General features: G+C 50.5%; 1 protein-coding gene across 1 annotated transcript; it reads right to left on the reverse strand.

Annotated features, from left to right (window-relative positions):
• On the reverse strand, positions 1-24,663 carry PIP4K2B (phosphatidylinositol-5-phosphate 4-kinase type 2 beta). Its single transcript, XM_064524690.1, has 10 exons — positions 24,275-24,663; positions 15,053-15,150; positions 13,342-13,438; positions 9,197-9,349; positions 8,280-8,426; positions 7,996-8,034; positions 6,492-6,605; positions 5,933-6,191; positions 5,438-5,541; positions 1-4,863 (listed from the first exon to the last, which is right to left on the reverse strand). The coding sequence occupies exons 1-10, from the start codon at positions 24,449-24,451 to the stop codon at positions 4,783-4,785; spliced, it is 1,269 nt and encodes a 422-aa protein (XP_064380760.1). The 5' UTR covers positions 24,452-24,663; the 3' UTR covers positions 1-4,782.
• Between the last annotated feature and the right edge of the window lie 260 nt (positions 24,664-24,923).

Consider the following 24,923-nt stretch of genomic DNA (forward strand, 5'->3'; position numbering starts at 1 on the left):
TGTACACAAAGTTTTAATTTTATTTTTCTCTGGTTGGAGACTCATCTTGTAACATGCATGCATTTCAAAACAGTAACAGTGTCTCAAACTGCTCCTAGCAAACAGACAAGCACAGAGGACTTAAAATTCCTATTTAAAAAACAGCAGTGAAAAAACCTAGAATGCTTTTTTTTTCCTTTTAGTTTTAAACTTAATTTATTCACATTTTTTCAGTTGCACTGATTAGCCCTGCCCACCCTTGTGACCTGTGTGTAATAGGCTCATTTGACACAACTCAATGCAGCTGCACTGAGCAGCTAAACAAAGAACAGCACGAGTTCTGAGTGGTGAAAACTGAAACCACTAAAAATGATGGATGACCAGAAGTTGGTTCCCCAAGCTTTGCCATTGCTATTACACAAGAATTCATTTCAAAGAGCAAGGAAAATCAGTAGTGGCTAATATGGATACTGGAAAATGGCTCTGCAGAAGTAGGGGAAGTTGACAGGCAAATCTGAAATGGGGCATTAAAAACACACAGATGAGCAGAGGACAGCGATTTTGTTTTTTGAAACTATTGTTGCAATGACAGTCTGTCTCAGAACAGTTACGCAGTGTTGCAAACCAAGTTTCAGCACATGCACTGACTTCTGAAAGGTCTGTACCAGCTCAAGATTAAACACTTTTGACCTTTGTGCAGCTTGAAGGAGGCATCTGTAAAGACTGCATAGTAGTCATAGGACTGGGAGGCATCTGTCAGTTGAGGCTAAGACACAATCCCTACCAAACATGGTCCATAACTACAATACAACCTTGCTTTGTGTCTTTATTGAGCTAAGAGGCTGGTCCCCAGTTGAAGGTAGCTATGGTCGTGCTCTGGAGGAAAAAGCAGGAGCTTTCTCCCAGAGGAAGAAATACAACTCAAGTGTTTTAGTGTCTTTACTATTACGATAATCCGATTCAAAACTAGGATTTTTGGATGTGGGACTACAGCCTCATTTATGCAGGAAATTTGTAGTCACCTACTACCCCAGAAGTTTCCCCAGGGATAAATTGTATCATCATGGCTTTCATAATTAACACCAGATCAATCAGAGGCAGCATATGAGACAAGGGGGAAGGATTCCACCGCTCCTTGCTGAGAGACGTGAACTCCTGCTGCCGCCAGGCCCTCTCCTAGCACTGACAAAGCTGGCACAGAGGCCAGGTGCTGCCTGCTACCTCCAGAACAAGTGGTTCCTATATAAAGGGTGACCCATCATGTTCTCGAGTGTTTTTTTATTGCACTGTTGGGGCAGAACAGCACCCGAACTGGGACTCTTCACTCTGCCTTTCTTCTCCCACTCTCTTTTAGGCCCTAGGAGCGATCTCAAAGGGGAAGAGACATGGTCTAGCTTCAAGGGAGTTTTTAGTTCTTGATTTTGACAGATTAGGCCCACATTCAGAAAGAGAGAGACCTTCGGTATAGGCAGGACTACGAATCCTGCAGCTCCCCTCCCAAACACAAACTGCCTTCAGGTACTGGAGAGAGACACTGCACACTAAGTTTTTTGTTTTTTTTTTTTTAAAAAAAACCCTCCAGTTGACCAAGAAATGCACTGCAATTTCTTGAAAAAATAAAGCAGTAACTTCTCATGTTAGAGACTCTCCTGCACTCTGACGGGGATCTGAGTGATCTGTCCACCTACTGCAACTCTTCCGGCTGAGCGCTGTTTTTCAGTCAAATGCACTTCAGTGTAAAGTGTTCTGCAGGGTACATGCTACAGACAGAAATATCTACATTCAGCAAACTAGAACTAAATTCACACCAGAAACAGACAACAAACTAGCACAAGCAGTTGTAAAACCCGGATTGAAAGGGCTGCATTTTCTTTTTAAATACTTGAGTTAAAAAAGTGACCTAAAACAAGATTAAAAAACAAAACAAAACAAAAACAAAAGTCCCTTTTAAAACAAATCAAATATTTGCAGCTTCACCTCTTATTCTGGTAATAAAAATACTGTCTAGAAACAAAAATTAGCATTTTAACATAATGCTACCTCTCAAAATGTAAACAATATACAAAATGCTTATGTTAAACAAAGTTACATACCTGGGTAATACATCATTAAGTGAGAAAATTGCATTTAATTACTTTAATATACACAATATGGCAACTCGACAGAAGTGGCAGAATTGGGGAAGTGCTAAAAGTGAATAGAGTTTATAGGGCTTTTCGTATCACTTGAGCCAGAGACAGCCAATTTAATTCTAGCAGTTCTTCTCCCCTTTTTTAGTGGGGTAAGAAAATACAGTTAACTACTCTTGAGCCCTTAATATCATGAGTTCTGTAAAGATTGCTCCAAGAACTAACTGCATTTTAATTTCATTCCTGTTTATGAAATTCAGTGAATGAGATTGTGGCTCCTAGCTATGCCAGCTTCATCCTTCTACTGTCTTTGGGTTGGTTGTTTTTAGTGTCTCTTTGTCGTATGTCTGCAGTTTACTAATTTCCTTCTCTCTTCCTCCCCCATTTTCATTTCTTTTTTAATATGTGACTTGAAGATAAACAGTTTAAAAGGTACCAGCTAACTTCCCCAAAGGAGAAAGGCAAACTTACCAGGCCAAAGTTGCAGATTCAATGCAGATTTAAAAAACTGTCAGGAATAAAAAGTGACTGGTATTTAATTTCTAATTTATAGTAAACTTAAGTGCTTATTGTTTAAGAGAAAAGCAACCAATATAATGCCCACAAAACTAAACTGATGACACCCTCTATTTCCTCCCTTTATAAAGTGTTCTCATATCTGCATTTGTTTTGTGGCTTTTCCAGCTACACACCTTAAGACACGAGACTCTTCAGACTCTCAGACAACGGTGTGTTAGCCCCCACGTTACACAGAATAGGGACTGCGCTACAGCGGCAGAAGAAATTTGTCCCATGTCAAGGGGAATGATCCATGAAGGAAAAAAAGATTCATATCCCATTACGACCCCTAATATTAAATTTTGACTTCTTAAAGACTCTATTTACAGTGCACTCTCATGGGCTGAAACTTTAGCCCCCTTTTGTCCCTTCAAAGCTGAGACCTGTGGGATTCGCATCAAGAATGTGGGTACGAACATAAAAAAAAAAAAAAACAAGCCCACATTCGGAATCCAGACCAGAGCTACCGTTAGTCTAGGGAAGTTACCAGGACATGATGAGCACCAGTTATCTCTCAAAAGGACCAAATTCCACACACCAAACTGTAGCACGCATTACAGCACAGGACAGACATTCGAAACAGCTTATTCCCGAAACAAAGGCATATGTGAAAACAGTTTCAAGGCAGATAAGCAACGTTTCAACTGCAAGAGGTTTGTTCAAAATGCTAAATCCTGCTTAAAAAGAAAAAGAAAATTAAAAAAAGAACCAAAAGGTCTGTAACTGTTGTGCAGCAGAGCTAACGAAACCCAAAGCAAGTCTGACAAGCTTGGCTGTGAAAAATTACAAGCATTCTGGAGACAAAACAGGACGTTATTCAGTCACACAAATCAGTTCCAATTCCTTAGGGGGAAAAAATAATCTGGCGCAAGTGTTCAAACATTTCCACTCCTCGGCTGTCGCTCTAGAGAGGGGTACGGAGCGCAGAAGAGTAAAAACAACCACAGCTCAAGGCCCGAGTCCTCTTGAGCAGTGGAACTTGCTCCACAGTCACAGCTCCAGCACTCCCCACCGGCAGCCAGTCCAATTCCGTCGCGTGCAAGTCGCATTGCCTTTTAAAAAATAAACCACCTAGCCAAAGAACCTCTGTCAGGAAACAAATCCAAGTACCTGTTGCAGACTGGGTGAGTTAGGAAGACGAACATTAGCTAGATTAACACTGGCAGAACTGTGATGTGAAGCTGTAATCTAAGAGACACGGCAATTCCCGACTGAGGTGTGACAGGAAAATGTTCCAGATAGTCAAATACAATCCCAAATCTACAGGTACAAAATGCAATGTTTTTCTTTTATGACATCTTCATAGCTAGCCAATTGAAAGCATGACGGGGCCAAGCACATTATTTTCAGAGGCTGTTCAAGGTCTCTACTACTTCTCACACTGATTTTTTAGGCTCTTAGGAGTTACACCTTTTTACATGATCATCTTTGGTAGATGTTCATTTCCCTCAACTTTCTTGTAAATCAAGTGCAGTTACAAAAAGTTTTCTTTACTTAAATTAACCAAAAAATATAAAGTGTCCCAGTCTGAATTTACCTAGTTAAAGTTCAGCAACTCCTCCTTATCAGAGTAATATTTTCCATCCTCGAAATGGTGAGCAATTTTCCTTCCAATTCCTACCAAGAGGGAAATAAAAGGGCTTGTACGTCTTCCTGGTAAAGACAGTCCAATAAAAAAAGTAGTAGTAGTTTGTGGAATCAGGCACTGCTTCACTCTCACTGACCACGATCTAGAGCGACCCCTTTTATACAGTGCCACATGTCACATCCCTACAGGATTCTCTGGATCAGAGAGGAGAAAACATCATTAGAAAGAGCAGTGCTGAAACAATGCACTTTTCTTGTTTTAAAAAGCCCTCAAATCTATGTCTGGGCACTTCTGTAACATAAAAACCCACTTTTCCACCTGGGTCAAGTGGACGGTTGGAGGGTGCACCTAGAATTAGTTTTCTTTTAAGTCACACAGTGCCACACACTCGCTCTTGCTCACACACACACACGCACACACGCACGCACACCCCACATGCTGCTACAGTGTCTGTTTTAGTGTCACAGGCTGCATTCTGTTTGGAAGTAGCCCCTCTTCTCTTCATTTCTCGCTGAAGGCTGAAGACGACTATGTCAGGATATTGGACATAAATTCATTGAAGCGTTTAGAGTACTGCTCTGGGTTCACGGTGGAGATCTCTGCCCCAGCCTGCAAGGCAGAGAGGAGAGATAAGTCACAACACCTTTCTCGTGGGGTAGACCCTGCAGCGCTGCGAAGGGTGGATGAGGGAGGACAGCAGGGAGGGATTGTGCCAGCACAGCCTGGCCCTGCCGGGAAAGACCCACAAATGGACTTGCAAATTCTAGAAACAACCAACACCCTGAGAGGTCTAGAGAGATCCTCAAGGGAACCGATTTTAGCCCCAGTTGGATTTGCTGGAGGCCACTGAGTCAAGGCACTGGGTTTATTCCTTCATGGTTTGGGAGGAGCATGAAGAACTCTGTGTCTGGATCCCTCTGTTCTGCTCCAAGAGGGAGGATGAACAGGGAACCTCAGGTCTCGCTGTCCTGATCCACCAAACAGAGGGAAAGCCCTTCCAAAATAGTCTGAGGAGACAGGAAGAGCGAGGGAAGAGCTGTACTTGGCCATGAAATCACTGGAGAATTTCCAGACTGGTGGTAAATCAGTGTCAGGAGCTCTCTCACACACATGCACGCACGCAGGCATGCAGCAAAGCAGAAGCCCCGAAGCCCATCCTCCTTATGGGTGGCAGGCTGCTTACCCCATGTTTCACCGTTTTGGCAGCATGTGCAGCTTTCTTCTTCGCATCGTATGGCGTAAGAATGTCTATAATGGCCATGAAGTACACTTCCTTCTTGGGAGCACCTAGCAAGGCAAGAGAGTCGCTAGCACACCCTGAGCTGTCAGCAAAGCCCAGCAACACCCCTCTCCTTAGGAAACATATGGCAGATCTGTCTTGATGCAGCTAGCAAGGAAAGCAAGGCATATGGGGTCTGTAGAAGGGCAGAGAAGAACAACTGGAAAAGGCAGATTGGAGGCCCACACATTGTTCAAACACCCCACTATTCTCTGAGCATCACTTCCACCCCTTTTAGCTCACACCGTCCACAAACAGGGACTGCAGAGCGAAGGTGAGAGAGTTGGCAAGGTCATTCTCTCTGTGGACAGTCCTTCCACTCCATTTAGCCCCGCAAAACCCCAGGACATCTCTTCTGTCCTCTAGACCTTCTCCAGGGCAAGATTTCATGATACTCACTTTCGTGGCTTTTCATAGCATAGACGTCAACAGAAGGATCAAACTCTCCAGGCCCAAAGAAGCGAGGGTAGTTGAGGAGGTTGCCCGGGCTGTCAGGGGGTGTGCCGTAAGAGGAAATGGGGTTGCCACTGAGACCGTCGTTCTCGCACTCCTCATCCTCTGCCCGATCCTCTACTTCCATCTCTTCCTGCTCTGCCCGGTCAACATCGTGGATCCCAACCAGCAGGCTGTAGTCCATGATCTTCAGTTGAGCTAGAAACTGGGAGAGGGAGATGAGTGAGAACAGGAGCACGCATGTGGGATCAGAGACCCTCAGTCCTACCCTGCCAGTATCTCCCTAAGAAAAGGCTGTAGTGAGAGCTAAACCCTTATTAGACTCCGCAGAATCTCCACAGGAGCTCGTATGCCCCCGCCACCAGCATAACCCTGACTGCATTTGCTTGACTGCTCGAGGAATGACTTTTCAGTCACTGCTGTACCCCTCGGGCCACCAGCCGCCGCGAGGATCCAGTTACGGGAGACCCACTCAGAATAACAGCTACCCCCCAGGAAACTCTACCTCCACGTCCCGCTTCAGCTTTTCAAGGAAGTTCTTTTTACTCTCTTCTCCAACATGCAGCTTCTGACCCTCATTCAAGAAGTCGTTGTCCTTGAACGTTGGCAGATCCTTGGCCTGCAAGGAAAAGCCTGTGTCACACTCCTAACCCCTCCCTCTTGCGGGAGGGCTGGTACATTGATTCTTTTGCAATATGTTGATTGCGCAGAGACTCCGATTAAGTATGGGGTGGCACCAGGATGTCTCTTGCCTCTTGCTATGGCAAAGTGGCTCACCCTGTCCGCTAAGTATGAAAATGGCACCAAGCAGAGCATGGTATTTCTCAATGAATCCATGTGCTGAGCTGCACCTAGGGAGAATTGAAGGGAGACACCAAGAGCAACCCAACTTTAAAGACTGCTGGGAAGATTTGCTGCAGGCTGAAAGCTTGACAGCTGGCTCCAGCCAGAGATGGTCCAAACAGCTCCCAGAATAGAAGAGAGATGCATTTTGTTGGCTTCAAATGGGGATCGGGGAGGGGGCAGACTTGGAAAAAAATGCTTCTCTCCCTAAAGACTTGAGGAAAAAATTAAATCCACTTTCAAGGAATCTGCTTGCAACAGGCCCTGAGGATTTCTCAGGGATATGGAAGAACATACAACCCCTTTGCACAACTGGGAATTCAATTATTTTGTTCTTGGAATGATATATGACTGGGTGGTGGCTTTATATAGATCTAATATGAATGGTCTGAGGTGAGCTAAATAAGCAGAAAAAGCTAGAGAGTAAACAGCCAGCAAGTCAGGGACACTTGGGCACCATGAAGCCGTGCCTTGATGCCAGAGTTTTCGGTATAAATGGGAGTTCCTTGGCTCATGCCAGAGATCTAATTTTGGGGCAGGCTAGGGTAGACTTACTCAGTAGTCTCAAACCTGCAAAGCCCATGTGCACATGCCAAAAATGTAGTACCATGAGTTACTGCTGTGATTTCAATTGGACTTTCCATGGTAGTGTCACAGCTGCAGCTTTGCAGGGCCAGGACTCTTAGAAGCTCCCCTAGTGGAACCAGAACCTAAATTTACACACATAATATGCAAAGATATGCAAAGAAGCTGAGAGGGGCTTGGTCTGGTTTACAAAAGCCTCTGTTGCAAAAGCTAACTGTTGATCTGACTCAGCTTGGCACAGAGGGGAGCACTGTGAAGAAACCTTTCCATAAAGGCACCGTCACATTAATTTGGGATTTGGTACTTGTGGAATCGTCCCCCAAGAAGTTCCCCCCACTCTTGGCAGTGTCAACATAACAAGCCTGGCAGCATCAGATCTGCACCTCTGCCAGGTGTCTGCACCATCTCTTTCTGAGCAGTTACTGGGCACAGCCTGAAAGGTGGGACAGAAACAGGTTGCCACTCCAGGCCCATTTCATCTCCCCTGCTCAGAACCCCTTTGCAAAAGGGAACAGTCAGTTGGATCCCACTTGCTCCCAACCACCAGGAGGAAGGAAAGGCTGGCCAGGGACGGTCCATACCTTCTCTTTATCACTTGCTTCCCTGGATACTGTTGAGCCCTGATAAAAGAATAAAGGAAAGGGCATTGGTGCACTAGGTATTTTATTCCTGAAGAATTTATTGATGCCAATTAATTAAATTCTTTCACTCAGAAAAAAAATATATTTTTAAAGTCAGTTTCCCCTCCCTGCCCTCCCAAGCAAAAAGCAAAGCCCAGGACCTTGTCAAGTAGGTCTTAAAAAGCCCAGTTCCCACCATCCTGAAAAGCAGTCTCCCCCTCCGTTGTGGCCCTCCAAACTCTCACCTTCAGGTCGTATTTCCGGTGCACGGTCAGCCTGTGACTAAACACGTTCCTGGTAACCACCATGTAGGTTTCCACGCCGTCCACGGTGAGCCGGTACATGCCCAGGAACTGAGGCAGGAGGGTGTTCCCGTGACACTCCACTATGAACTGCAGGGAGCGGGGAAGGGAAGGGCAGAGAAAGATGGTACCGTCACACAAAACCGATCTCTGGCACAACACAAGCTCAGCAAGAAGCCGAAAGGGAAGCCGCCGGTTCTGGCCACCTGACACTCATGCGGAAGGAGAGGAGGCTTGCAAATAGCTCCCAGCGTCTCGAGCAAAGCAAGCTAGGGCATTGCAAGGAGCTTTCATGAGCGAGGCAGAGCATCCCACCGCGCGTGCGTGTCCAGCCTGCTGTAACAGACTAGGTATGTATGTCAGTCACCCAGACTCAGCTGGGCATGTGCGTTTTTGGCACTGGCCAACTTCACTTCTTGTGGTTACGTGAGCGTATCTGAAAGTGAACAGCAGATGGACGGGCTGATAATGCAGTCCAGGCTAGAACATTTCCAGTTGTCCCATGCTGCCCCTCCTTCCTTCCAGTAAGGCAGATGTCTCCTCCCAGGTCCCTCTGGAAAGTCTAATTCAAGGGCTGCTGATCAGGACTGTGTTTACTGCTTTCAGGTACCAACAACCCATAATTCACTGATATAAGGAACAGGGTGAACCATAGAGGGGCTCAGCACCGCGAAGAAGCAGACAGCTACGCCCTAATTGGCTCTCGGGTGCTAAGGAACACTGCTTTCTTCTGCAAAAGCTATTGGCAAGCTCTGCTAGGTTGCTCACAGTGAATCCAAGCTCCAGCTCCCCAGCAAATCACAAGATGCTCCCCGAGGCGTTCGCCACCTCCCTCTCCCAGGGTTTCAGACTCACCGTACCTGATGGTACTTCTTTAAGATGTTGTGCATCTCGGCTACATCCTCGCTTGACACTGCCTTAATGACAAACCTCCTGTCGTAGGTGGTGAGGAACCGGGCCCCACATCGGCCCTGGCTGTCACTGTTCACCGGGGCGCTTCGTGTCACCGAGTTCTGAAGGAACAAGAACAAAAAGGTGGGAAGGACAGGCAGGAACTGCCGCTTCCCCAGGGAAGAAAGAAGAGCAGTCCTGGCAAGCAAATGCGACATGGGCGACCAGAGCCAGCTCCACAACCCGGCTGGCCCTAGAAGAACAGACATCCCAGGGACTTGGTGTTCCACCTTCGTAACTGTGCCAGTGTCCTGGCCAGGGTTCAGAGCACATTTGCAAACCAGCTACAGTCGTGATGGTCATGAGCAAGCACCCCTGAGTGCTCAGCACTACAGAGCTTAACCCACTCAATTTAGAAGTCTGGACATGGGGATTAGAACTTTCATCTGGGCCTTCGATTTGTTAACGTGTCTTACTCCAATACCTGGCCGCACATTTTTGAAGATATTCTTTACTAGTGAGTCTTTAAAGAGGCAGTATACACGCATCAAGATGTCTTAGGACTTCCTCCTGGGAAACTAGAACAATCAGGATATTTCCAAGGTCTAAGGAAAAGCAGAACAAAATAAATGCAAAGGGCCTGACTTCTTTTCCGTTGAAAAGCAGCATTAACTGCCAAAAGTCTTGTTGGGGAATTCTTTACAGGTCATACTGAAACCAAAAGCCACCCTCAGCCTCTGCTATTCTTACAATTGGATGAAAAGGATTAGTGAGTATAAATAGATTGGTTGTTCTTCCGACAACCAAGAGCATCTGTCTTTATATCCCTGTCTCCATCCTTAGCAACGAAACATTGCAGCTTCTCCCTGTATTTGCACCACAACCGGAAAATCCAAAGCAAACTGCAGAGCAGGTATCTACCATGTCCCCTGCACCAGTTGCTCTTTGTTCTGACCCCATCCTGATCCCTCTCCCCAGGCAGAAGGACTTGGCGTGAGCCTTGTCCCACAGTCACAGCCGCTCCCTGCCCTCCTGACTAACCTAGCAGCCAGGTCACCAGTCTCCTGCTTGTTTTCTCCGTCACTTCTCAGCAACCGCCTCCCAGCTCCAGCGCTCCAGTTACCAGCGTCTGCTCAGAAGCCGTTCTGCCAACTACCGGCATTGGATCTCCCTAGTATTTCCTTACCATTGACGCAAGCACGTGGGGAGAGCTGTGCTCGGAAACACAGTGGTACAGATGTCCGGATCTTGGCTTTTAGCTCAAGGTAGGTGAGTTTTACAGGACCTCAGGGCTGGACAACGTATTTCACGCTATCTTTTTTAGGTGCTAGTTACGCTGTTCTCTCCTGTCCTCCCCTCGGCTGCTCTGGCGAGCAGACAGCAGAGGGAGCCTGCTCTTCTGCAGAGACCCAGACGCGCAGGCGAGCAGAGCCTGCTGCGAAAGAGGGATTTACCATGTCACGCTGCAAGTGAGCTGAGAGGTTTCCTTTCAGAATGAAGCATTTAAAGCTTTTAAAACTTTAATGAAGCAGGGGAAAAACTCTACTCCTGCCAATGGCTTTAGAAACTGTCAGAAAAATAGAGTCAAACCAAAAAAAAAAACTTGCTTCTTGCTGACATTTGCAAATGAGTCTGTGCTACACAGTTTAAACACCCATCACCTCAAAACCACAGAGCCTTTCTTCTAGAGGAGATGGGAAGCAGAAATCACGACCACATATGGACATTACCAAACTCACAGTCCTTAGGTTTACTTCACTGCCTTCCTGTCACTCCCACCTTCTCCAGAGTTTGGGTATTAAATTTAGCATCCTGGCTCAACTCCCACTCGAGCCATCACATTTTACCCACCTGAATTCAGCTCAGGGAATGTCTTCTGCTTTCTGTTCTGGGTGGACGCTTTTAAACAGCCAAACTGCTCTGCCCCAGAAATGGGAGAAGGACCCATTCGGAGCGGCAGGTACAACATAACTGACAGACCAGGTAAGAGGGAACCACCGTGGCTGGGCGTACTTCCATGCAAGTTAGTTCACATGGTTCTGATCAATTCTTAAAACAGAGAAAAAAAATCTAAAATATGCCACGGCAGATGGACTGAGAAGAAAATAATAATTAGGAGCTAAAGATTTCACCACATGCGAGAGGTGCACTGCAGGGTATGGAGGGAGGCAGCACACAGTAATTCCCTGGTACCGCCAGCCCGAGGGGCAGGGTGTTGCTGGCCGAGCAGCCTCCTCAAGAGCCACACGCAGCCTGGCATAAATACCGTCAGCAGCCCAGGAGGCGACGGTACCGCTTCTCCTGGCAAAGCGCCATCGCTGCCTAGCAAACGGGCCTGACGGTAGGAGGGAAAAAATAAAATTAATCATCTAACAGGAACGCATTCAAGAAAAGCACGAACTGAGCAGCCGCGTCCCGAAAATAAAAGAGATCTTCCGTCAGAAGCAGGAGCGATCTGCGTGTGCGACTCGTGGCTTGCAGGTAATGACGAGGCACGGAGCACGGGGACGCGCGGAGACCACCGCCTGCCTCCTCGCGCCGGCCCAGCTCCTCCTCCGTCAGCAGACGGGCAGCCACGGGGCAGCAGCCAGCATTTGCTGTTCCTCCTGGGGACAGCCAGCCTCTTGCAGAAGAAAAGCAAAGCAAACTGTCAGTTCTGCTATGAAAAATGTGTCTCGCTCTGAGGAAACACCCTCAGGTGTCCAGCTCCAACCCGCCCGAGAGCAGGCAGCAGAGCGTGGTGGACCCCGGCAGCCAGGAGAGAGGCAACTCTGAGATGCAGCTATGCAAAGAAGCAAAAAGCCTCAGACAGCAACACTCGGAGCGCCCCTTCTCCCGGAGGGACCCCAGGTGCTCCCCCCTCGCTCTGGGAACGTCGGGGCAGAGGATGGGTCGCAGGTGCTGCACATCTGCTCTTTACCCCCACCACCGGAGACCAGAAACTGGATCTAGAAGATCCAGTTTCTCACCAGCGCCGTGAGCCATGCAGCTGGAGGAGGAAAACAGATCTCTTCATCACATTAACCTTGAAACAGGAGGAGATCGAGCAATAATCTAGATATAATTACAGAGAACTGTGACAGTCTTGGGGGTGTGCACACACACACACACACACACGGCGGGTGCAAGGGCACGCACCTGCGCTGCTGGAAGGAGGGACTGGCAGGAATAGCTCTGCTCCCATGTCCTCTCGCCCCACAACACAGGCAGCAGGGCTCATGGGTGAAGTGAAGAAGGGAGGGAGCGAGAAACTCGCACTATTCACCCACTCGTGCAGCGCTAACGTGCCACTCTGGGCTGGCTGATTACAGCAAATACGTTGGTTGAAGCTCTCGACCAGCCAGTGCTGGCCCACTGCCAGCCTTTATCAACTGCAGCGGAGCGCCAAAGATACCGGGTTTAATTACCTGACACTTGGCCCACTAAAGGTCACACAACTATCAAAGCCATCCTCTTCTTTCTGCATTGTTTTTTCCCCTCATTTAAGTGGTCTCTCACCAGCCTGCTGTTATGTGTCTCCTGTGTGCGTTCAGACTAAAAGCTGTGTGCAGAAGGGAGGCCCTGTTGTAGCAGCGAGAGTTGCGACATCTCTTTTCCACTGGATTTAAGCCCAGTTGCATTAATACAAGAAAACGTCTCTCCCCTCCAAGGCAAGTCTGATCTTGCAGCCTTTGGGGACATGTCCCAAAGCAGCAGCCACCTTGATAAACCCAGTCCAACAGCACCAACGCTTGGCACACACCCTTGGTTAAAGCAGCACCCGAATCAAAAACACAACAGATTCATTTTCCTTGCAGATGTTCTGCACTAGATCATTGTTATCCTCCAGCTCCCCGCCTGTCTGCAGCCATCTGCTGCCTCTTATTTTATGCCTAGACTGCGAGCTCTCTGGAGCAGGGACCACCTTTTTACTCCGTGATTGCTCAGTGCCTGGCACAGCAAGGTCTGCTCCACTGCTGAGGGCCCTCAGGGCTATGGGAAAACCTTTTAAACCATGACTAGAAGCCCCTAGAGCTGATCACACAAGAATGGTGATATCACTGTTTCTCCCCCAGCTTTACCATTCTGTCCTACGCAAAGGAGTTAGGAAGGGCATGGAGAGAAAAGGGGGTACCTGGTAATCTTGATCGTCGATCCCAAATCTTTCCCGTAGGTTTCGGAACACCAGTGGACAGTACTCCTTAAATTTAAAGCGACTTGGCAAGTTTTCCCTAGGGCAAAGCAGAAAAGAAAGATATTCTTGTGCAAGGATCAGCTTGTGAAATTGAACTCAATTCTCCTCCCGCTTCATCGCTAACCCCCAGGATATCCAAGCCCCCTCCTCCCTGCAAGGGCCCAATTCTGCAAACATTTACCCTCACTAGGGCAGCTTGTTCCTCTGGATGCCTACAGAAGTCATCTATTCACAGAAATGCTTTCAGGATCCAGCCTTTGACTTACAGGCTCTCTGGACGAGGATGTCTGTCTTACAGAACAATCTCCCCTGTCACGAGTACAGATTTGACAGAATAATTTCTTTTTCCTCCTCCTTTGTCGCTTTGTTCTGTTCAGTAACACAGCTGCCCCCTGCAACACACTGTTACTGTTTAAGATGAAAAGCAGGAGGAAAGGGGGGCTCTGATTTCAGATCAGATCAGATCACGGGTGCATCAAAAGAAAGGTCAGCGCAAGACTAACCGTCTCACCCAGAACGCAAAGCGGAGGGGGTGAATCAGCTCCCGTCTGGCACATTCGAGACCAGGCCCGGCCTTTGCAGGGTGAGCCCTGCTGCCAGGCCCTGCCGGCCGGGAACGGGGGCTCCCCAGACCACAGCACACAGTGCTCCCCACACCTACTCCTTCCCAGAGCTCTTGCTCTGCCCAGCGAGCAGCAGCAGAGAAGACAGCCCTGCCTGGACACAGTGGGAGGTTTTTTCAGTTGTTCTCAATGGGAATCCTTTGCACCAACACATGGAAAACTAACGCCTATGTAGGAGAGGAGGGGAAGAACAGATATTGCTAATTGTAGATGCCAGAGAAGAGAGACAAACTTTTGAATCACACTCCCACTCTCGAAAACTGATGCCTGTGAAACTTGGTGAAAACGAAGCGTTAATCCGGGAGCACTGCAGACATGCACAAACAGAGCCATGGCGGAGAACGCAGTTCTCAGTGCCAGTCACAAGAAGGCTTCCAAAAAGGCTTCCAAAATTAATCTCTTGCAGAAGGATAAGGGGGTGTCTCCATACAAACCCCAAGGGGCCAAGGGAACAGTGCAGCATCACAAGTGTCTACAGTGAACAGTCTCAAAGAGACAAGGAACCTGGTGGGCCATGGAGAATGAACTCCTGCCCTCTCCTCCACGGTCTTGGATCTGCTGGTCTGGTCAGGGCGCCCAGACAAGGCACAGCAGCAGTCAAGGAACAGGTCTGCACCAGTGTTGTGCTTAATCAGGACCTGCAGTGAACTCTGGCCCTAGGGTTTTGGGTAAGTCACACTTCGTAAAGCCTAAAATAAGAGTTGTCTTCTCCCAGTCCAGTGAATATCCATGTCTAACCAGCTCCAGCTTTGCTTTTAAGTAGTGCCAGTTCTGAGCCTGGCCTTACTAGACTTCTCATCACGCAAAGGATAGATACCAGACCACCAGACAGCATCCCAGTGACAGACAGACCCCGCCATGCCCTGCCGAACGGTCTTGGCAGGAGGCAGGTTTGGAGCGTGTGTCCAAGCGTGACAGATTCTGACATTAAAACGCATTAAACCAAAAGGCCTTCACCATGACAGTTTCCCGTAAAGCAAAGAGAGCTTTATTTACAGGGACAAATAAATTAGGAAGCATCTACTTACTTGTTGAATAGATGATTGTCCACCTTAATCTTACTGTAGGCTTTAAAGTCATCGGGCATTAACATGACAGGGACAGGAACATTGCTGAGTTCATTGATCTAAAAGAGAAAGGAAACTGAGACTTAAAACCCAAGTTCCACAGTCCTGCAGTTATCGTCAATGGAGTTACAGGGATGCCAAATACCCCAGAAGCCATTTTTGAAGCAATATAACCCATTAGGTTTTCAGAGCGACTTTCTGCGCTGAAGCAATCAGGAGAACGCTACGGTTACAAGCCACAGAAACGTCTCCTTCAGTCGTGGGGCGAGCACTCCCCGAGCCAAACTCGGCTCTTTCATTTGTTCACCTTTTACTGATCACCCAGGATACAGCTTAGAATTGAGTCAAACCTACAGACCAAGAGATAGATTTTATTTTTTAAAGAAAACACCTTTCTCTTTATTTAAGAAATGTTGTGTCAGCCAATTTCATAACTAGATCTCACTGCTACAAATCACAGATGACCAAAACCTTCGGCTTGACCAGCCAGAACAGACACGCGCGCAGCTTCAATGTAACACGGTGCAGCTCCCCTGTGGATGCTGTTTCTATGCTTGCTGTCTCTTGTTGCTCTTATCCCATCTTCTCTAACGGAATGAGTCACTCCACTAGATTGTTTTTGCTCCTTAGTCATGTGTGGCAACCACAGGAACACAGGGAAGCTGAAGAATGAATGTTCAGCTGCTACTGTACAGGCAGCCTCGTGCTACAGCTCCCAGCAGTGAAAGCATCAATAGGAAAAAAACCACCTCCGGACTCTCTCTGGTTGCCCTGCACTGGACAAGCCGGTGCGCTAAAAAGGACGTGGCAGCGTTCAAGAGCAGGTCAAGAGGCAGCGCATTTCTGAGCTGCCTCTTCTGAGGACAGAGGCACCGTCATTCATTCACAGGGCCCACACAAGTCCCAACTCAGAACTGGTATTAACGTGGCGGATTTAGGAAGAAGCTCCACTGCAACACATTCCCATAATTCCTGAGCCAAGCAGGTAATGCTGGGAAGCAGCAGATGATTCCCTCCTCCTTGCACGCACCAGGACACGCAGCACTGCCCCGATAGCTGCTGCCCCATCTCCACCGAGGAGGAGCTACGGGGGAATGCTTCTACAGTGGCATCTGTGGCACAGCTCAGCTCTGCAGGGACCATGGGGGTCCCCGGCTCTGGAGGGGGCTGCGGGCTGCCTAGGATGCGATCAAGCCCTTGACGAGGTGGGCATTTTTCACATCTTTTCCCCCTTGTTGCCAATGAAAAAAAACAGACCAAATTAACAAACATCAGACTGCAAGGAAAGACACGTACAGGCTGCAAAGAGGAAAGATGACTATTTTCAGAGACGCTCATCCCACACAACAGATAGGGGGAAAGTTATCCGGCCACTGTTCAGTTAAGAACAGAGATGGTGCTCTTTAAAGCAATGACCACTATTTACCTCGTAATAGCACCGAGGAGCTTTAAGCACTCCCATAAGGTGCTTCAGGATGTATGGAGAATGCTGCACAGACAAATGAATAATGTCATACGCCTCCCATCACTTGTAATCAGAACGGAGCAGGAAGGCCAATGCCCCTGGCTTCAGCTAAAGGCTCGATCCCGCACGGAGCCGCTCCTAGAGCTGCAGCTAGAACCGGGGAAAGGGCGAGAGGACCTCAGGCCAGGCAGGGACCTCCCAGATCTCGGGGACCAGCTCCCAGCTTCTGCAGGCAGCCGCACCAGAAAGCCCCACGCAGTGATTTCCCCCCAGGGTGAGGGGGGGAGAGAAAACAGCTAATTCTGTATCAAGAAAGAGGTGCTGCTTCCAGCCGCTAATTACTGCTGTCTAACAGGAGGGGAGGCCCGACAGCGCAGCTCCCGAGACACGCCTGTTCCCAGCCCTCTTCTCGGTGGTGGGTAAGACACAAACGAGCTATTATCAGCTTGTTCCAGAGGGGAGGAAGGGTGCTGACAGCTGAGCGGGAACAGCAATTTGGAGGCTGTCTCCTCCCCACGAGAAATTCAGACACAAACGTTAGCAAAGTGAGATATCGAGACATCTCTGGATGTCCTCGTTTCTGCCAAAGCAGAAGCCTCGTAGCAAATGTTGTACCTGTTGCAAGTCTCCCGACTGGCAGAAGTGGGTGTGCCGGGACACCTCGCCTCCTTCGAAAGATGCCTCCGCTCTTCCCAAGATACAACAACAGCCAGCAAAGTGCCCCGGCGGCACCCTCTCCCCCTCGCCAGCTGCGTGCAGCAGAGCCTTCTGGAGGCTTCGAGGTGCCGGCTCTGGAAACGCCGCCGAGAAAGGAGTGATTTGTGCTGGGACCAGAATCGCCACCTCTCAAAGCAGCCGAAGACACAACGGGGCCGTTTCTAGTCCCGGGGCTCCCAGGCCGCTCTCCGGCTGTTGGTCAGATTTCCACTGGGCCTTCGCTCCCGACACCGGTCTGAGAGCAAACACAGGTCTGGGATTTTCTTTAGCAAGAGGGACCTTGTCCTGCCCCGGTAACTCCCACGCTTGACACCTTCCTCAGGATCCCAAAGCGAGAGGAACGAAAGGCCCCCTGTCCCCACGCCGCCTCAGAAGAGGGACATCCCAAACCGTCCCTTTGCGCAGTACGGCTGTCAGCATCGAATGCTGCTGCCCAAGGGTGACGGGGGCTGGCGTGGAGCGGGGCGCTGAGCGAGGTGCTGGGAGAGCTCGCCCAAACGAGAGCGGAGGACAGCACTGTCTATAGGGTTCCTTCCTCTCCTGCGCTTATCGCGGTGGAATCTGAGCAGCCTCCGAGAGCAACGTGACTAACGCCTGGCACATGTTTGCTCTCCCGTCTTCTCCCCAGGGAGAGGCGTGCAGCAGGAGATTATATATAGCAGAGTGTGTGTCTGTGTATTCACGCTACAGAAGGCAAGGTCACAGCAAGGTGCCCAGCAACCCCCGGCTTCTGGGGAGCCCAAACAGGTCTCACCCAGCTGTAGAAAGTTTGACCATACCTGAAGCTTTGGAGACCTTCTCCGGGGCTGCTGCTGGCCATAAGAGGGACAGCGAGACCTTGGGCTTGGTTCTCTACGCTGGAAGAGGTAGTTGTGGGCACCACTGAGAGTCACCACACGTCAGTCCATCACCAGAGGGGTCATGGCCTATTTTGAGGAGACGTACAGCGACTACGAGGAGCAGGACTGTGCTGTGCAGCAGTCTGTTATTAGGGTGTTTCCACAGCTCCACTGCAAAGGCTTTAGAGTTCCCCAAACCGGAAAAGTTAAGAACTGTGGATCTAGAGCACGAGCTCTTCAGATCAGGGATCTGCCTCAGACCCAGCGTGGTGCCGGTTTTCTGCAAGTCACACAGCCTTTTAGATGTAATCTGTTTTAAATCCTCTTGAAAATATGCCTGTGCTTTTGCACGGTCCTGTTATGCCTTTTTCAGGAGTTTTCTATTCCCCCGCTGGGCAGAAAGCACAGAGACAACCTGCAGGGTCCCAGACCCGCACTGGAAGCGCTGGTCAAGAACTGTATTTTGCCACTGCCACCTGCATTTTGCAGGAAAACGCGGGACATTATCCTGACCCCCCCCCAGGTCAGAGCCAGGCTGGACGGCACGGGCCCGCCAGCCGCGCGAGAGGCTCAAACACGCGCCAGGCTCGCAAAGCTCCCAGTGCAGCTTAGAGAATGTAAAACCCAGACGCGTTTTAGACAAACCAGTTGACATCTTCACTAGACAACAGCAGGGGCACCGAGAAAGCGATGCTTCGCAATTCTCTGCTGGTCGCACCATCTCCCGAGAACAAAGGGGCGATTTCTGGGGCAAGGCGAACGGCCCACGTGCGGAGGTGGCCCGGCGAGGGTCAGAACGGCCACAGTCCCGCTGCCTTTTCCGCCCTGGCCCTTCGTCCGCAGTCAGCAGAATTCATTTTTGCCTACGCTGCTGAGAAGTCCTCAGCCATCCCCGGCCCTATAGGGCTGGAGAAGTACCACCTTCCCCTCCTTCCTTCATGCTCATGTTTCCTGATCACTCGAATCCTCAAGCAACACCAGTCAGGGCGATTCTGGATTTATCTGTAGCTGGTAATTTGCCTTCCCCACCAAAGCCAATTCCTTTCTTCAATAAAAGACACATCAATATTCTGTGTCATTCAGGGACAGCTGTTAGAACGAATGGGCCAGGCATAATTTTGTTTCAAAACCTGACTGTAGCCTCAAAGTGGCAATTACCATTAGTAAATTGATGGGAAAACGCAATTTGTTTACTAACAGGATCCAGATGATGGAGTGTGCTAGTCTACTCTCTAGGATTCTTTAGAACAGGAATTTGCTTGGGAAAAGAAAAATACTTTGTTCCTCTCAACGCCTGTCAGACAGGCATCTCAAAGTACTCTGTGAGCATTAGTTAAACTTTACCATACTCCAGGGAAGTAGGTAAAAGACATAGCAAAATGACTTTAACTAGCATGGAGACAAGCCCACATCTGTAGCAAAACTTTGCAGCTGCTTAACACTGCACAGCAAACGGGCGACGGTTGAGCCAGAAAGCAGAGACTAGTTGGTTCGAGAAAATACACCGTTTTCCATGAATTAGAGCATGATTAATCAGTATCCAGGCTAACAAACACCCCCCACGCAATGCTATGGACGCATGAATCTTGTAGTCAATAATCTCTACTAGCATGCTGGGGACACCAGGATGCCTTAAGAGAAAAAGCATCCCCCAGTGACAGCGAACCACCTCTTCCCAAAGCGCTTTGAGGACTGCTGGAAGAGCTCCCGCATCCCGACGGAGCTGCGGCACACCGCTCGTGTCACACGCGGAGGAAGCAGCCGGCTCTCGCTCTGCCGCCCTGGCACCGCGGGCAGACGCGGTCCCTCCTTGCACCAGCACGGCCTCAGGACCGTTTAAAAGCATCATCCTTCCAGGCCACCTGTGAGCGCCCATGCTGGCACTGGTACCAACAGGGAGCTGAGCAGTGGAAAGGTTAAACCACCTACCCAAGGCTACGCGGTAAGTCCATGGCAGAGCAGGCGCATGAGCCCAGTTTTCCCTGCTGAATCACCCAGAAGGACCTTCTTTTCTCCCCATATCTCAAGAGGGAAAAGAGCTCCTGGAATCTCTATTTTAACAGAAGGTCCTGGGATATGAAGGTGCAGAACCACCAGCCTTGATCGTTAACATTGGCTATCATTGCCACCACCATATGCTGCACTCTCCAGAGGTCAATTAGAGCCACAGCAGATAGCGAGTGCTGGAAAGGACAAACACATGCTGTTTACCATGTGCCAGTACCAATTTATAGGACTTCAACATTTGATATGTGGCAGATGCTGCTCTGGCTAGAATTAACGTGGCAACACCAAAAACAACACTGCAGAGAAGGGAGAAGCGTGCTGCAAATCCCAATTTTGCTATTTCAGTTGAATACTAAATAGCCGTGTTTTGTAGTGGCTGGCACCAATCCTAAAGGTCCTAGGAGATCGGCTGGTGCTTCGGCCAGTAATGGGAGCCTGTGGAACACAGGAGGCTGCTTCGGGCAAGACCCGCAGAGCCAGCAGAAGAGATCTACCCATTTCGACAGAAGCAGATTTGTTTATACCTACTCCTTGCCCCTGCCAACATCCACAGAGGCACCAGGATCTTTTCCGGTGGAGGAACTGCCACCTAGAGAAGCATCATCACAGCCCGCACGAACTCAGCTGTTCATTTAACAGAGACAAGAGTCATCTCTCCAACAACCCCCAAACTCATTGGGATCCCCGCGCCTGGTATAATCACCACCTTACAATTGTTTCTATGGTTTCCACAGTATCACGCAACACTGCTCTGCTCACGCTGCTGTTCAGTGCGAGATGGCTTCCCCCTTCCCCAGGCATCACGAGTTTCCCTCTGCGCCTGGTGAGCTTCCGTGCACACACCTTCAGCCAGCGAGCGGAGAATGTGCAAGAAGCATCACACGTACGACCGACACCGAGGAGCTGAATCTCCTCTTCCAATGCCATGACAACAGCAGCTGCAAGCAAAGCTTCCTGGGGAACCATCTCTGCATCTGCTGAATTTTACATTGCCGCCCAATCGCTTACAGAACATTCAGAAATCAAGCGTGGACCTCTGTGACTCCACTTCCTTCTCCTACCTGCACCAGTTCTCACAGCTTCCTCTCCCCTCCGCGGTTTTCGGGTTCAAAATTTATCTGTCAGACTAATACCACCCACGTTTTGCCCTGCTTTCCCCAGCCACAGACCCACCCCGATTCCCGTTCATTCAGTTTAAACACTGGCTGGGGACCACCAGGGTAGCCAAGACCCAACTCGCTATTTAAACAGAACTGTTTGGAACTGGTGTTCCAGGAACCAGTTCCTGTGCTCCGTGTGCTCACATCGCTGCTCCTGATCCTCTCCAGACCCGTCATAGGCTGTATTCACACCAGCTGCTAACAAGCTTGTTTAAACACAAGGCAGGGCCGAACTGTTGCCAGACTCGGTTAATGGACCCAAGGGAATTTCTTCAGTCAACAGAGATGGTGGATTGCATAAAATGGTTGTTTGTTTGATTTGTCCATGAAAAAGTTCATCTCAACTGCAAGTATTTTTGACAGACTCATCCTGGCACAGCCTCATGGTTGTGCCGATACCAGTGTTTCCTCCCTCTGCCACAGCAGGGATCCCTAGGCCGGGCCCCACAGACTCCCCTCCTTGAAAAACTGTGGTCCAGAAGCCAAACATTAAATAACCCCACAAAAGATTTCTAAGAAAGTTCAAACATACTCTTGGAAATATTCATAAACTGTCCAGATCCATCTGCTGGAAGCATAACAGCAATTCCACTTCCCATAAAACCAGGGCGGCAGCAGCAACATCATCTCTCGAACACAGACCAGGATGAGCAGCTGCTCATGTGTTGAGTAAACAGAAATACTTCAGCTCACAGCCTGCTCTGCAGTGTGGTCACACTAACTACCAACCTTTCAGGTGCTCTCAAGGCTTACCAAACGCAGACTCGGAGCAGTGGCAGGGAGGCGGAGGAAAATGAGCTAGCAAGAATTTGTTAGGAAATCCTGGATGCGCGTCCAAGGGTGAGGAGGTCACAGCTGATATTTTCTAAACCCTTTCCCAGCCCCTCAGGACATGGTCTTCATCTCTGGCAGCGGTTTCTTCATAACGCGCATCTGATATAATCTCATTACTAGCTGAGTATTCACACCAAACTTTCAGCCTGCCTGCCTCCCTTTGCCTAAATATTTCACAGCCACGTGCTCCGAGAGTTGCATTATTGCCCTGATCCAGAGCCTAAAAAGGTTGCCAGATTCCTAGCGCTCAGACAGCTACAGAAAAGAAGGGCTAATTGCCACCGAGCAACAACTGTCCCTAAGAGTCCACGAATGAAATTGAGAGGAATCCCAACAATTTCCCTGTTTCTGCAGGGCTCATAACAGCACCACTGAAGCTGATCAAAACCTGATTAAATTCATGATCCTGCCTCTTGGCCAAGGCGAGGAGCAGCAAGCACTCAACATCCTTTAACTCGGGAAGACAACGCTGCGCTGAACTACATTTGGAAGGTTTCTCTCCATTACCAGGCAAACTAGAAATGTAATTCTGTTTTAGGAGAAATGTTGTTGCCTTTACAAAAATTAAGCCCAAGTCCCCTTCACTCTCCAGGAAACCCTCCATTCATCCATTGGAAGAACAGTTGTCTTTGAGCCCTGGAAGTGTGTTAATCTAGGAAGGGGAAAGCTTTCTGTGACCACCTGAGTATTCTCTCAAAACGGCATTCATCACCCACATCCAAGAGAAAGCAGCAGCAAATCCATCCTCCCCATCCTGCAAGGGATTTTTGCCTGCCATCAGAGAACATGGAGAAGCTTCCAGAGCAGATACGAAGATGGCCTCAGCAACCTCCACAGCAGGCTGGTCAAAGAGCCGAGCACTTCCCGGACATTTCCAAGGGAGCCACTCCCAGCTCCCTCCTAAGACAGGTACCAAGCACTGCCCCGGGGGATGGAGGTCACGAATTGTGGGGACGCCTCTGGCCCGAGTTCTGGTAGCTGAAGCCTGAGGTCAGAGGGAGATGAGGCTGGACAGATGGGGCAAAAGACCTTTTCATATTTTAGGATGGAGATGAGAGGCAATCATAATCCTCCCCACATGGCCAACCCTGAGGAGCAGGATTGTCCCTGCATGGGACCTTAGGGTCGTGACATGTGGGAGTCCCCTGACCATACCACGGCCACAGGCATTACCCTGAGCAAGAAGCAGAGGGGTTTGGGACAGGGTACAGGGCTGCGGGTGTTCAATAAGTGTCCTCAGGGTGGGGAGGGCCACCAGTCCCAGAGAGGAGACGTGCCAAGGTGACAGCACCCTACGGGAAGAGAGATGCGATCCCAAATGGTGTTGGCTGCCCTCAGTCCTGGGGAAAAGAGGGGAGGACACTGGGGAAGGAGATGCTGGAAGACGGGTGGGTGTGAGGGGGCAGGCAGGCAAAGGGAAGCATCTAGTGGAAGAGAAGCCTAAAGACCCCCCCGGCTGGATCAGGACACCCTGACCCAGGGGACTTGGACCACCCAGAGATGAGGGTCCTTTGGGGAAGGAGCCCCAAGCCCAGGAGGGAAACACCCCAGGAAGGGCTCTGCCCAGGGACGGGGACACACACAGGGAGGAGCAGACCCCACAGAGACCCTCCTTGTGCGGCAGACACCCATGGGGTGAGCAGGACACACCCTCCAAGTGGTCCCGATCCGGGGAAACGGCAACCCGGGGAAGGGCACAGAGGCCTGGGGGAGGCAAGGCCCCGATTTAGGGGGAAAGGAGCCCAACGCAGGGGGGTGAGGGCCACAGTCTGGGGTGGGGAAAGAGCCTGATCCCAAGGGAATGGGCCCGATCGGGGGGGGGGGGGGGGGGATGAGGACCCTGGTCCAAGGTGAGGGGAGGAGGGGGCCAAACGCAGGGTGAGGGCCCTAGTTTTCAGGGGGGGAGTTGGGGAAGGAAGGGACCTGATGTGGTGTGAGGGCTCTGGTTTTTGGGGGGAGGGCCCTCGTTTTTGGGGGGTGAGAGGGGTGGTCCAGGTCGGGGGGGAGGAAGAGGCCCGATGCACGGTGATGGCCCTGGTTTTGGGGGGGGTGGAGGGCCCTGGGTTTTTGGGGGGGAATGAAGGGCCCTAGGCTTTTCGGGGGTGAGGGCCCCGGTTCCGGGGGGCGGGGGATGAGGGAGGCCCGAGGCGGGCGCGCTCACCGTGTGGTTGGCCCCCCACATGAGGACGCTGAGCAGCGGCTCCGAGGCCCGGAACAGCTTCACCTTCTGGCACACGAAGTGCTTCTTCTTGGTCTTGGTCTTGCTGGCGCTGAGCGCCGAGCCCAGCGCCGCCCCGACGCCCCCCGCCGACGAGCCCCCCGCGCAGTTCGAGGCCATGGCCGACCCGGGACCGGCACCGGCACCGGGACCGAACCGCCGCCCCCGCGCTCCCCCTACCAGCGCCTCCGCATGGTTCGGCCCGGCCCGGCACACGCCCCCCTCCTCCCCGAGTGGTACCGCCCGCCCCTGTCAGCCACTGCCCCTTGGTTCGGCCCGGCCCGGTAGCTTCGCCGTCTCTGCCCCCCCCCCCCCCGCCGCTGCCGCAGTGGTTCTGTCCCCGCCTCCCTCTCCCCCCCCGCCCCCGCGGTGGGTCGCTCCACCGCTGAGGAGGAGCCGCCGCGGCCGGCCGAGCCCGCTCCGGCCCCTGCTCTGAGGAGGCGCCAAGATGGCGGAGGCCTGAGGAGGTGGGGAGTGGGAGGTGCCATGTGCTCCCCGAGGAGGGGGAGTGCCGGGTGCTGAGGATGGACATGGCGGCGGTGGCCGTGCGCTCGGCCTGACTCAGCCTGCGGGAGAAGCTGCGAAAGACGCT

This window comes from Dromaius novaehollandiae, chromosome 22 (genome assembly GCF_036370855.1).
Source record: "Dromaius novaehollandiae isolate bDroNov1 chromosome 22, bDroNov1.hap1, whole genome shotgun sequence".
Taxonomy (NCBI): domain Eukaryota; kingdom Metazoa; phylum Chordata; class Aves; order Casuariiformes; family Dromaiidae; genus Dromaius; species Dromaius novaehollandiae.